At 43.9% G+C, this 14,379-nt stretch overlaps 1 protein-coding gene across 6 annotated transcripts in view; it reads right to left on the bottom strand.

The window, feature by feature from the left end:
• Ptpn13 (protein tyrosine phosphatase non-receptor type 13) overlaps window positions 1-14,379 on the bottom strand; it is a 192,181-nt gene that overhangs the window by 26,615 nt on the left and 151,187 nt on the right. For all 6 annotated transcript variants that reach the window (XM_041642029.1, XM_041642031.1, XM_041642033.1 and 3 more), the window contains 5 exons: window positions 11,027-11,185; window positions 9,224-9,395; window positions 8,932-9,142; window positions 6,370-6,440; window positions 3,425-3,486 (listed from right to left, as the gene is read on the bottom strand). In XM_041642029.1, the coding sequence (XP_041497963.1) occupies window positions 3,425-3,486; window positions 6,370-6,440; window positions 8,932-9,142; window positions 9,224-9,395; window positions 11,027-11,185 (675 nt within the window). The remainder of the gene's footprint in view (window positions 1-3,424; window positions 3,487-6,369; window positions 6,441-8,931; window positions 9,143-9,223; window positions 9,396-11,026; window positions 11,186-14,379) is intronic.

Below are 14,379 nucleotides of genomic sequence, written 5' to 3'. Positions count from 1 at the left end.
AAAAGTTAGATAGGGTTACAATGGCCTAGAAGTTGAGAGAAAGGAATAAGATCCTTTTTGGTCCCTCCCTTCCTCTCTTCCTTTCTTCTTCCCTCCCTCCCTCCCTCCCTCCTTCCCTTCCTTCCACCCTCTTTTCCTCCCTCTCACCCTCCTCTACCTAGGGTCTTCCTATACAGCACAGGAAAGCCAAAAACTCATGCTCCTATTGCTTAAGCCTTTTTAATGCTGGATTATATGTATGCACCACTATTTGCAGACAAAAGACAATCAACATTTTAATGACTTATGAGTGAGTTACATGGATGCATGCTCCAATTTAGTGGCTTGATCATTGGTTAGGTGCAAAGACTTCCCAGTGTAGTTTAACTGTCTTGTGAGTTTAAGGCCTTAACAATGGGTTGTATATGTATCTACTGAAATCATGCATCTACCACTCCAGTGCGGCTGACTAGAAGCACAGCCTGGCAGGACAATGTAGCAGTCATGTAGTTCAGTACTGGAGCACTTTTGCATATTTGGGTTCAATCCCCAGCACAATTTAAAAAGAAAAAAAAAAAGACATCCCTTCTGGGCTAGGGATGGGGCATGTGTTCACTTCTCTCATGCCGGAACCATGTCTGGCACAGACCAGTGTGTACATGACCACAGTCTCTGTGAGTTTATGTGTGTCAGTCCTGCTGTGGTGTAGAGGACTTGTTTTCTTAGTGACATCCCCCTGGCTCTTAAAATCTTTCTGCCTCCTCTTCCCGGAATCCCCTGAGCCCTGAGGGGAAGGATTTGATAGAGACACTATGCTTAGGACTAAGTGTTCTCATTTTCCTCACACTGTCCAGCTGTGGGTCTCTGTTCTCATCTGCTGCAGGAGAAGGCTTCTCTGAGGATCTAGGAGTACTATAGAATGCTGCCAGGAGTTACTGCATGGTGATGTTCCTGTAGCAGAATAATGTGGTTGTCCCCTAAGCCCCTGGCCTATCTGGGGTTCATTTCGACAGCTTCTCACTCAAGGCCAGGCTCAATGCCTGACAGTAGAGGCCAACACAAAATAAAATCAATGGCATTGCTGGAAAATATATGTATCATAAAGTTGGGACAGGGCTTTTTAAATCTTTTTTTTTTTTAGTCTTACAGGTCCTTTATGTAAACATTATGGCCTTTAGCTTTGTGTTTGTAAAGGATTCCCGTGTGTGTGAACATGTTTCTCCGCATGTTGTGTTTGTAAAGGATTCCCGTGTGTGTGAACGTTTCTCCGCATGTTGTGTTTGTAAAGGATTCCCGTGTGTGTGAACATGTTTCTCCGCATGTTGTGTTTGTAAAGGATTCCTGTGTGTGTGAACATGTTTCTCCGTGTGCTGTGTTTGTAAAGGATTCCCATGTGTGTGAACGTTTCTCCGCATGCTGTGTTTGTAAAGGATTCCCGTGTGTGTAAACATTTTTCTCCGCGTGCTGTTTGTAAAGGATTCCCGTGTGTGTAAACATGTTTCTCCGCATGCTGTGTTTGTAAAGGATTCCCGTGTGTGTGAACATGTTTCTCCGCATGCTGTGTTTGTAAAGGATTCCCGTGTGTGTAAACATGTTTCTCCGCATGCTGTGTTTGTAAAGGATTCCCATGTGTGTGAACATGTTTCTCCGTGTGCTGTGTTTGTAAAGGATTCCCGTGTGTGTGAACATGTTTCTTCGTGTGCTGTGTTTGTAAAGGATTCCCATGTGTGTGAACATGTTTCTCCACATGTTGTGCATTTTATGCTTTTTCTCTGGCTCCATCTTCGGTTTGCTTGTTTTGTCCTAGTTTGGCTTGTTTTTGCTTTATATTATTTTATTATTATTATTCGTTAGATGTCTGTTTGTTTTCCAGTGAGAGACAGGGTTAGATTCTGATAGGAGAGAAGGTGGCATTAATCTCTGGAGTTGGGAGAGGGGAACTATGATCAGAATATATTGTACAGAAAATAATCTCTGTTCAATAAAAGGAAGAAAAAAATAAAAATTAAAAGACAGAAAAGAAAAAAAGGTATATTTGGATAAACTCTTAAAATTAACTGACTAAATCACAGTGTGCGCTGTGGCTCACTCTAGAGGCCTAACTTTTCTTGCAAGGGTTAGACACCTCAGAACTACATCTCATAAGCTGGTCATGTAGCGCCCTCAACATCACAAGCTGCGAAATCCCATTTTCCATGAGAAATCATGGTCTGTCTGGGCATTAATGCCACATCATAGAACGTTGTCAAGGAGATTTCTGGACAATTTGAATTCTGACAGAAATGTTGGCTCCCACAATAATAAAAGCCCTGAGTTTCTAGAATTTGATGTTAATTCAAGAGAATTGCTATACCTCTTTCTTTCAACACACCGATACTTGAAAGAAAGCAAACACTACCCATCATGAGTAGCAGTAGAAACTCGAGAAAATTCAGCTGCTTCAGCTTTGTGAGTTGAAGATCGGGACCAGCAGGAAAGCAAGCTCTGCTACAGGGCAAGGCATGCAAAGCACAGACACAGACTACGCCACTTCTGTGTTACAGTCGTTTCTGCCTTGCGTGGATCCTGCGTGGCTCAGCGCTCACTATGAAAACGGTGCATGACGTGATGATGTGGTATCGAAAGGCACAGAACGGGCTTCTCTTCATTATGACATTTTCTTCTCTAACCCAGATCTTGTCCAGAATTACACTGAGATGGCATTTTTTTTTTCAGATTACTAAAGAGAAAAGTGTTTTAAATGGCAAGACATGTCTTTTCTACTACACAGCAGACACTAAATAGTGAGGTGTGACTAGACTCATGGGGTGTGAGTGTGGTTTTAAAGAGTTCAGTCCAGCAGAATAGAAACTCAGCTATGAGCCTTTCAGAAATCACCTAACATGGACCGAAGGACTGTTGTAAGAAAAAATGTTACCCAAACTAACGCATATACAAGTGCACTCACAGTGAGAGCATGAAGTGGAGCTCACACAGCGTTTAAAGCACTGCCAAATGACTCCAGTTTCTCTGGGTTGATCTTAAGGGCTTTAAGTTCTCATTTTATGATCTGGAAAACACTGCTCAAGCCCTGTAAAAGAAGCAGTCTACTTCTTTGGCTAATACTGTTGCTCCTTACCAGGGCAACCGCTACTGGCGGCCAATAATACGGAAAGAACAGGCAAGTCTGCTGTTAATGACACTTCTCTTCCTATAATCCAAGAGACAATGGAAGGACTGTGCACTTTATTCACACATCCTGATGCTAATAGTTACAGAGTTAAACCATAGCCATGAAAGCCCATGTACCACAGGGCACAGGTTTGAAGGCACTGTGTTGTGTGTAGTTCATCACAACACATGCTTACTGTTAGCATATTAAGAACATTTAATTACAAAATCAATTTGCTATGAAACATAAGCACATTGGTTATTAAAAGTAAATACGACATGAAAAAAGTCTTGCCTTGGAGAATGAGTTCTTAGGTGTGAGGGCAGGCTGACCACAAGGCTCCGTGCTGGTGTGGCCTGGAAGAAACATGCACAGAGTAGTAAGTGAGACAACTGAAATTACAAGAGAGACATGGACACTGTTCAAGACACATAAAGGATGGAACTCAATTAAAAATACTGGCGCAGGAGTCAGGGAGATGGACCAAAGGGTTAAGTGCTTGTCACCAAGAATGATAACATCTGGGCTGATGAGATCCGACCCCGTTCATGTGCTGGGGCATGGGAGGGTGTGTGCGCAAACACTACACACAATAAATAATTGTGAAAAAACTTAAGAAATCTCATCTGTTTTAAATTAAAGAAACCCCATATTTCAAAAGATGTTATTTTTAACTGTATATGGAAAGAGGTCAGAATATAAATGATATAAAGCAAGTAAGTAGAATAAAAGATAGAATGATTTAACTTAAAATAAAATCAAACAAACAAAACCCACATTCTTTTTATGTTTTGACACAGAGCCTCACATGGCACAGGCTGGCCTCCAACTTGGCACATACTGGATTGCCCCTGAGTTCTTCATTCTCTTGGCTCCATCTCCCAAGTGCCGGACTTACAGGTGTATATACCACACCAAGGGTAGGGAAACCAAACCCTTAAGAGAAAATAGTTTATATAAAAACTGACTTGGGAGGCAGGTATATTGCTTACGTCTGCAATTCTAGTGCTTGGGAAGCAGAGGCAGGAGGATTGCTATAAATTTGAAACCAGTCTGGGCTTCAGAGGGAGACTCTGCGCCAACTCCCACAAAACGAAACAAGCTGTTTGGGGCTAAGGATTCAAGTAGAAGACACCGAATGGAAATTATCCCACTGGAGCGGGAGCAACGTCGTGGCATCAGTGTGGAGAGGACACTCGCTTGGTTCATGTTACAAAACGCTTTAGCACAGGCACCACGTGTGGATAATGTAAAGTACTTACGTATATTTCTATGGCTTCTATCTAAGAATGACCTACAGACAGTGCTGGTGGGAGGATGAAGGCTGAGGTGGGATTTTTGTGAATATACTTCTGTAACTTTGTAATTGGTGTTATGCAGGCCCCAGGAATGGTCTCTTCTTTTTTGAAAGCAACATTTTAGAACTCCAGGAAAAGTCATTTTAGAGGCCTATCAATAACAAGGTGCTAGATCTAAAAGTCCTGCGGGTATACCCTAAAACATCCTAGGTTAAGCCATTTACAGCCTCCCTCTTGTTTTCTAAGTGCTTCCTCTCTTGGCACCACAGAAGTAAGTTCCACAAGAGTCAAGCCAGACAGCAGACAGAGGTGGTTTCCACAGGGTACAGGCCTGGTCAGACAGAGAGGCCCTGGATAGACAAACAGGCCTGGACAGACAGGCAGGCAGGAAGTGTTTTCTGAGCTTGTCTGCTTGAAATAAATTGATGGAGAGCAGGGAACGAACCTTTGACTCTAGGAGACAAATTACAATGTCATGGTTTCAAGTAGCTGCCATTGGCATTCAGACGTTACTCTCTTCAAACATGAAAGGCTCTGTACAAAGTACACACAGTTCATAGCACTCTAGTTCACTCCCATTCCTCTGTGCCTACTAACTCTCTTAGCATTAGCAATCAAAGCTACATTTGTAGGTTCTGATTATGTAACCAAGTGGTGATGTGGATTCCCCTCTGTATGCTATGAATACCATTGGTTAATAACGAAGCTGCTTTGGGCCTATTGCAGTGCAGAATAGGGCAAGGCAGGAATCCCAAGCAGAGAGAGGAGGAAAGAAAGCAGAATTAGGAGAAGCCATGTAGCCACTGGAGGAGACAGATGTGTTGTAGAACCTTGTCAGTAGGCCATGACCTCATGATGATGCACAGATTAATAGAGATAAGATGTAAGAGCTAGCTAGAAATATGCATGAGCTAATAAAGGCCAAGCAGTGTTTTAATTAATATAGTCTGTGTGATTATTTCGGGTCTGGGTGGCTGGGAATGAACAAGCAGTCTCCCTCAACAAAGTGGGAGTCAGATTTTCTGGGTTTAAATTTTGAACTTAGTTTTCATTAACTTTGTGTGTGTGGTGGTTTGAAAGAAAATGGCTCTCAAAGGGAGTGGCACTATTAGGAGGTGTGGCTTTGCTGGAGGAAGTGTGTCATTGTGGAGGTGGGTTTTGAGGTCTCATATATGCTCAAGATACCACCCAATGTCTCAGACCACTTCCTGTTGCCTGCAGATGTAAGGACTCTCCGCTACTGTTCCAGCACCATGTCTGTTTGCACACTGTCATGTTCCACCATGGTGACAATGGACTGAACCTCTGAAATGTAAGCAAGCCACCCCAACCAAATGTTTTCCTTTGTAACAGTTGCTATGGTCATGGTGTCTCTTCAGAGCAGTAGAAACCCTAAGACAGTGGGCTTGGGCAAAGTTATAAAGCTTCTCAGTGCCTCAGTTTCTCTTTCACTGTGTACTGCTATGAAGGAATGCTTAGTCCAAATGAGCATTAAAGACAAGTGCTGCTACAGCTCTCCTCGTGTTTCTGTCATTATGCTAACATGTGAGATAGATACTTGCTTGCACACGGATAAACTCGCAATGCCCTACAGGTACCTAACCCAGGAGACTCTCTGTTGATATCTGCATAAGTCATCCAGTGGTTTACACGCCTCATTAGAACCTCAGTAGGCCGACACTAGTAACGCTTTACTGACAGGAAAGGGAGGCTTATAGAAGCATCAGGGGGCTTTCTGAGGACACACAGGCTTACACCTTCAAGTCCACTGGATATATATTTCTGCTCTGCTATTTTCTAATACAGACTGAGTTTCAGAGATGTTGTAACTTAAATAGAGTATTTTCACTTAGAAAGACAAAGTTTAGTGACAGTTTCCAACTTGCTGTCCAGGGACAAAGCCCCCTCTTTGTGAACTCTGTCAACGTAAATGTGTCATACCATTGGTTTTGGAGACTTTGGATGCTGAGATAGCACATCTTGTTGAACTAGGCACTACCGGACAACCATCTCTGTAGAACACACAAAGAAAGAACAATTACAAAGGTTTTGAACAGCCACAGTTAGTCATTTCAGAAGCTTCACTTTAGGGGCTTAGTCCAGGCACCCCCAAAATGTGGACAGGATTTAATGGAATTCTTCAAGTGAGTCTGTAACTCCAGTGTTCCCACAGTGGGATAGAAGGCAGATGAAGGACAATCCAACCATCCTGGAAACTCGCAGGCCAGCCGAAAGCATGAAATAATGAACAAGAAGCCCTCTTTCAAACAAAGTGAAAAGTGAGATCTACACCATGTGTCTTAGGGTTTCTATTGCTGTGAAGACCCCATGACCATGACAACTCTCATAAGGGAAAACATTTAATTGGGGCTGGCCGACAGTTTCAGAGGCTCAGTCCATTATCATCACAGTGGTACAGGGGAGTGTGGTACTGAAGAGGTACCTGAGAGTTCTACATCTTGCAGGCAACAGGAAATAGCCTGTCTCACTGCGAGTTTCTTGAGCATAGGAAACCTCAAAGCCCACCCCCACAGTGAGGCACTTCCTGCAACAAGACCACACTTTTTAATAGTGGCACTCCCTTTGGGGGCCATTTACCTTCAAACCACCACACCATGTACCCACACCTCCCTCACCCTGTCCTCCCAAAGGTTAAAGGGGGAGGGGGGAAATGAAGGATGGCCTTTTTTTTTTTTTCTTTTCCCTTCTCCATTTTCTTCTCACTTAGTCCAGGCTGCCCTCGAGCTGCTCTACAGTGAGGGTGTGTGAACTATAGCTCGTCTTGCTTCTGGTTCCCAAGTTCAGGATCATAGGCATGGGAACAGTACCATGCTCAGCAAGTACTGCTGTCCTCATTTTACTTCTGTTAGTGACAGAACTGAATAATAAGTGCTGCTGTCATTATTATTACTATTGTTACTGACTAGAGACTGAACTGAAAGCCTCAACCACTGAACTGTATCTCCACTGAGAATTAACTTTTGTGCATAATCTTTCTGCATGTTTTAGTTCAGCCATTCATCCGTGTGCTCATCCCTCTTAGGAACAGAGATGACCGGACTCTCTGTGCTCATCCCTCTTAGGAACAGAGATGACCGGACTCTGTGTGCTCATCGCTCTTAGGAACATGGTAGCAGAGATGACTGGACTCCATCCGCGTGCTCATCCCTCTTAGGAACATGGTAACAGAGATGACTGGACTCCATCCGTGTGCTCATCCCTCTTAGGAACATGGTAACAGATGACTGGACTCTATCAGCGTACTCATCCCTCTTAGGAACATGGTAGCAGAGATGACCGTACTCTGTGTGCTCATCCCTCTTAGGAACATGGTAGCAGATGACTGGACTCCATCCGTGTGCTCATCCCTCTTAGGAACATGGTAACAGAGATGACTGGACTCCATCCACATGCTCATCCCTCTTAGGAACATGGTAACAGAGATGACTGGACTCCATCCGTGTGCTCATCCCTCTTAGGAACATGGTAACAGAGATGACTGGACAACTTAACTCAGAGGTGCTTGCTGTGCCATAGCAATAAAAGTCCTTTTATTTCTTGAAATACATCTTTTTCCAAAATCCATGAAGTAGTATCAGTCTAGGGTTACTAGCTTGCAGCTAACTGGGATAAATTCTACCCCCGGTATAGCTCCCGACATAATACCGTGTCCTTTCATTGCTGCTTCTGTTATTTATCGTGGACTATAAAGAAGGCGAGAATGGAGAGAATTGACGGAAAAAAATGGAGGACATGTCTGTAGAGACAGCAGCTAAGACAGGTGGAGGGGACAGAATGTCACTCCAGGACTGAATGAAGAGTCCACTTCGGATTTTGAGGTAAAAGTTTCAGCCTATACCTAAGCTTGACAGTGATGTGAAATTCCGTAAAATGTTTTCTTTTTCCCATTAATTCCCTTCCACCAAGGAAAACAACTGTATATCAATCCAACATTTAGACACACAGAGAGTCAGGTCAGGGATGAGGGAAACGACCACAGTCTAAAAAGAACAAAAAGTCTACCGATGGGTTTCTGTTACACTTGTATTTTGGAAGAAATTGCTCATAAACACAACTGTCAGTTTTCCCTTCCCATAGCTTGGCTTAGTCTACAACCTAGAAAGCCAGACTCACGGGCACTGTGGGTGTCTGTACTCTTATGACTATACCATGGTAGACATAACTATAGCAGACACAGTCATCCGACCACCACAGAGAAAACTGATAGAAACGGGATAATAGGAAAGAACAAAAGGGAGCCCGATGACGACCTTATTACTTTGGAAATTAAGCAAAACAGTAAATTCCCTTTCTTGGTCAAACAGAATTAAGCTATATTTCTGTTACTTGCAACTGAAGACATTCTGATATGTGCTAATTGCCTATTAGCTGGAATCATGCTGCTACACTGATATGCTTGGTTTTTTTAGACTCTATCAGGAACTCTGTTCTAATGTTACTCTTTAGATGGCTGTGAATTAGGAATTCTGGAAGGCCCAGTACCTTGTTGCTTTTAGCACCACAGAAGGAAGGGACAGGTCCAGTGCTCTGTTGGCTTCTTCCAAGGTCATCCCTTGTGTGCTGACTCCGTTCACATAGTGGATGATATCCAATGGCTGCAGACCTCCTTCAGCAGCTGCAACCGACTGAGGGTTGATGTCACTGATATATACCACTTCATGGGTACTGCCATGACCTCCAGACAGAGAAAATCCTTCAGAGAACAGAAAACCATTGTTTCTCAGTCACAGGATGCCAAGAAAACCATACCGACCAAAGCCTGCGCTCTTATTACCTAACTCCTCTCCATGGCATGTTATTGTAATGTCAGGCAGCAGATGGGGAAACACTGGCATCCTGGGTAACTCCAGAATCCGCCCAAGGACTAATCTGACTGTCTTGGGTGCAGCTCGCAGCAGATTCACGGCATCGGTGTGGGTCATGTTTGTGACGTCTGTATCATTAACCTACAAACGAGACAGAGGCAAACCAGTGCTGATTTTCAGAACGGGAAATCTGATGAAAACCTGTACCAGCCAGTAACAGATGTAAGGCGACATAGTCTCTACTCTATCGAATCCTCTTCCCTGCAGAAATCCAAGGGACAAAGATCAAGCTATTATAAACAACATAAATTCGCTAACGAATGAATGCACACCTTACTGTTTTGTTAATATAGGAATCTTATCCTCTAGAATTTAAGAAACTTGCTGTCTCATGGACTTGAGAGACCTGAAGAGACGAAAAGGACTTGCAGTTGAAGCAATTCCCAAACAGCTATGCATAAAGGTGTCACGAAGAATGATCTTCCTATTTTCCTGCCTGCACATCCTAAGGGCTAGGATTACAGGTTTGTGCCACCGAGCTGGGTTTAGGTAGTGCTGGGGCTTGAACTCAGGGCTTCATGCAAGCTACACACACACGCTACCAACTGGGCTACATTCCTTATGTCTGTGCCCCTCCGACTTTTTTGGAGACAGGGTCTCATGTTAACCTCATTATGCAGTCAAGAGTGACCTTGAATTATTTCCTGGTCCTAATGCTTTTTCTTCCCATGAGCTGGGATTACAGGCGTGCGGCATTCTGCCTTGTGGAAGCCTCTCACGTTTAAAGCGGTGGGCAATGAAAACATAAACCAGAGAAACTATCATATTAACTCAACTTCCTTCTCCAGTGCTGATTTACTTTTGGTCACTGATAGGGTCTGTATGTGGCTCAGATTTGTTCTCAAAAGAATTCACATTAGTTAGGACACTGGTCTTCAGTGGTGGGACCTGTCATTGGTGAAGTCAGGTCAGAAAGTGTGCCTGTAGAAAGTGGTGAGAACCCAGACACTCAGGCATCCTCTTGATATGTGGTCTCTTTTCTCAACACAGGTAATTGGCTCCCAAAAGCTCATGGGGGGAGGGGGCGCTACTATTAGAAGGTGTGACCTTGTTGGAGAAAGCATGTCACGGTAGGGTCGGGCTTTGAGGTCTCTTTTGCTCAAGCTATGCACATCCTGTTGCCTTCAGATCAAAATGTAGAATTCTCAGCTCCTTTTCCACCACCATTTTTGCCTGCATGCCACCATGTCACCTACATGGCGATAATGGACTCAACTTTTAAACTGGAAAAGTTTTTCTTTCTAAGAGTTGCACAACTCTGGTCATGGTGGTGTCTCTTCCCAGCAATAGAAACTTTAAATAAAGCAGGTCTGATGCCTTCACTGGGGCTGAGAGGCTGGTGCCATGTCCTTAAAGTTCCCACAGTGTGAGCTAACTAAACTTCTTTCCTTTTAAAAGTGTGCTTGTGTAAGGAATTTCACAGTAGTAACAGAAGCTGGATTAGGACACCTGTATTTGTACCCATTTACTTTAAATGTCTCATTTAAAAGTGTATTTTATTTTATGCATGAGTGTTTTGCTTCCATCTATGTCTGCACCACTTGTGTGCCTGACGCCTGCAGAGGCCACGAGAGGGCACTGAGGTTCCTGGAACTGGAATTACAGAAAGCTGTCAACCCACATGCTGGTGTGGGCAATCAAACCCAGGTCTTCTAGAAGAGCACCCTGTGCTCCTACCCCACCGAGCGGTACCTCCACACTCAATGTCTCACCTTTATAAGGCGGTCTCCAGGCTTTAGCCTGCCATCACCCTTGGCTGGATCCTGTATGACGTCATGGACATAACAACCAATACTCTGGTTGCCTTTGGTTACTGTAAAACCCAGACTTCCTTTTTCTGATTTAATTAGGGTGATGGGAAGCTCGACTTCCTAGAGAAAGAACAGATTGATTTAAGGGGTCTACTTTGTCCTACAGACAAACACACATGAATACTGTTGTCCTTGGTTAAGAGAGGAGAAACCCAAATCTTAAGTTTACTTAACTTGGCTAAAAGAAGTCTTCTCAATTCTAGACAGAATGTTCCTCTTTCCAAGCATGTAACATTTTTAAGTATGAAGCTGTGTGTTTGTCTCAAGACTCTTTCCCTCCCTCCTTCCTATTCCTCTTCAGCTTTTATTTTTTTTTTTTCTATCTCGAAGAGCTAGGATCAAATCCAGAGCCTTACACATGCCGGGCAAGGCCTTCCCCAGAGCTGCACCTCAGCCCTGCCTTTGTTCTTCCATGTACAAGATACACAAGGAGCCAAAGCGAAAGTACTGGTAATCAAGACTACATTTTAGAGAGGATGGTTTCAAAAAATCCTCCACATTTTTAAACAACCAAGACAGAAGGCAAGAGACACAAAAGGAAGCTGTTGTTTGCTGATGTTTTTGTAAAAATATGAAGTGTCTGGATGATCGTGTGCCGTAGCCGCTTTTAATTAAGATGCACAGCAAACAGCTGGGAGGGGAGGATGCTTATATGGCCAATGACAGACTTTATTACTAAGAATGAAACCGAAATATTGATGTACATCCACCCATCCTCCCTGTGACACACAGATACACATACACACCTTACCACACGATTATATGAAAATGAAAATTATGGAAAGACTATTTTGATTTAAAATCTTTATGGTGCCGGGCGGTGGTGGCGCACGCCTTTAATCCCAGCACTCGGGAGGCAGAGGCAGGCGGATCTCTGTGAGTTCGAGGCCAGCCTGGTCTACAAGAGCTAGTTCCAGGACAGGAACCAAAAGCTACGGAGAAACCCTGTCTCGAAAAATAAAAAAAAAAAAAAAAAAAAATCTTTATGGTTTGGGGATGGTGAGATTATAGGTACCTTTCCTCTTCTTTTTACTTATGTCATGATGTTTTTACATAAACATCTATTTCTGGATTAATAGTGGGAAAAGTCTGACTTTAAATTCATGTGAAAGAATTATCATTCTTGGAAATTTTTCCTAATCTTGATTTGCAGGCTTAGAAACTCATGCTTTAAGTAGGGGGCGGGAGTAAGAACTGGGGAAAGGGATGGGGGTGAGGCTGCAGAGGGTTAACCAACACTGAGAATGCTGAAAAAGCCGAATGGAAATCTACGGTTTTATAAAGTTCCTATGTCCATGCTATGCTTTTCCTAAGAAAGTTTAGATGGAATTTCTGAGGATAATATCTCTTCCAGAAGTCATAAGCTGTCAAATAAAAAGCTCAGTGCCAAGTGTGGGGTACCTTCCTACAAGCTGTTTGCAGGTTACAGACACACCTAAAACAACGTAAGCTATTGCCATGCTCTTGTTATTCAGCAGAAACTGATGGTAAGATCCAGCTGTTGAAGACACCACACACCTTAGTCCCGGACACGGAAGCCTCCTGCCTGATGGCTAGCTGGGGCTGGAAGGTGCTGTGCCAGCTCCAGGGTGGAAAGTTACCAACAGTCTTACTAGCAGGGAATGTGTAAGTTTCATAACTATTATTGGTGACAAGCAAGGCAAGATAAGCCATGGTACAACAGTGGTAAAAGCGGGGTAATCAAATGCTCTCTGACTGGATTTAATGGGAGATACATACACACTGTGGGATTCAAAAGAAAATGGCCCCCAAAGGGAGTGGCACTATTAGGAGGTGTGGCCTTGTTGGGGAAAGTGTGTCACCATGGGGGTGGGCTTTGGGGTCTCCTTTGTTCAAGGTTCCCTCAGTGTGACAGTAAGTCAACTTCCTGTTGCTTGCAAGATATAATAGTCTCAGCTCCAGCACCACATCTGCCTGCATGCTACCATGCTCCCTGCCATGATGAAAACGGACTGAACCTCTGAACTGCAAGCCAGCCCCCTGAATGAAATGTTTTCCTTGTGAGAGTTGTCCAGATCGTCGTCTTTTCACAGTAACAGAAACCCTAACAAAGGCACACACTCAGTAGTGCAAATCACGGCAAGAACACGTGGTTGGAGTGTTTACAGGCTCCACGTACCAATACTACCATTATTTTGGTGAACAGACAATCTCCCTCTAAATCTGTCAACTCTATACCTAAATATCTGTGCATCTCACACCTTATCAGGAAGTTTCTTTGTACAGTGAAAAAATGAATGCAGCTACAACTGGCCAAAGCTCAGGGACTATGTGTATGGAACGTTCACACATAAATGGCTCACCGATGCTATATCCCCTTCCCTAGGTTCAGGAACACTGTGGAAGAATGCGGTGGGAGGACTTTAAGAGCCAGAGGTCAGGAAGGACTGGAGGGAAGCTGTTTTCTGGATGTGACGGGACCATGGTACTCATGAACTCATTGCAGCTGTGGCTGCCCACGACCTGCCAAGACTAAGCCAGTCAGCTCACAGCAGCATAGAAGAGAGAGGGACCCATGAGTCCCCACCCCCAGCTGAGGAGCCACTGACAAGTTGATGGGCTAGGGAGAGACTGTTTTCTTTAAGAGTGTAGCCATTGGTAGGTCAGCCGTGCTCCAGCCCATGGCCCCACATCTGGGAGGACATGGGCAGCACAAACTGGACTTGGTGGGTTATTTGAAAAACCTGAGCTTGAGTGGAGATGACGGATGGGACTGGATCTAAAAGGAGTGCGTGGGAAAGAATGTGGGGCAGTAAATGTCATCAACACACATTTTATCCATGTATGAAAATCTCAAAGTGAATCCATATCTATCTCTCTCTCTCTAGGTAAAGTTTTAAGGCTACACTACAGTGTAAAGACTCCACTCATACACACAAAAATTTAAAGATAAATTATATTCAAGCACTGGAATCTCCCTAACTCACGAAGCAGAGTTTAGTCAGTAAAGTGCTGGCTATATAGCATGAGGGCCTGAGCTGGATTCCACACAAAAGCTGGCTGTGGTGGCAAGCACCAGTAGTCTCAGTGCTGAGGGGCCCTCTGGTCTTCACATGCACGTGTGTCTACATGCGGACCCTCCGTACATGATCGTGTGTGTGTGCATGTAAGGCACATGCGTGTGTACGCACATGTGTACACACACTCAGCAGGTATAAGCCAGGTATGATGGTGTATGCTTATAATTCCAGCCTTGAAGAAGCAGTGACAAGCAGATCCCTGGAGCTCTCTGG

The sequence above is a fragment of the Microtus oregoni genome, unplaced genomic scaffold, assembly GCF_018167655.1.
Source record: "Microtus oregoni isolate MIOR12 unplaced genomic scaffold, Mior012 000072F_ref0000427, whole genome shotgun sequence".
NCBI lineage: Eukaryota > Metazoa > Chordata > Mammalia > Rodentia > Cricetidae > Microtus > Microtus oregoni.
The sequence above is the reverse complement of the archived record's forward strand: the minus strand, read 5'-3'. Positions and strand labels throughout refer to the sequence as shown.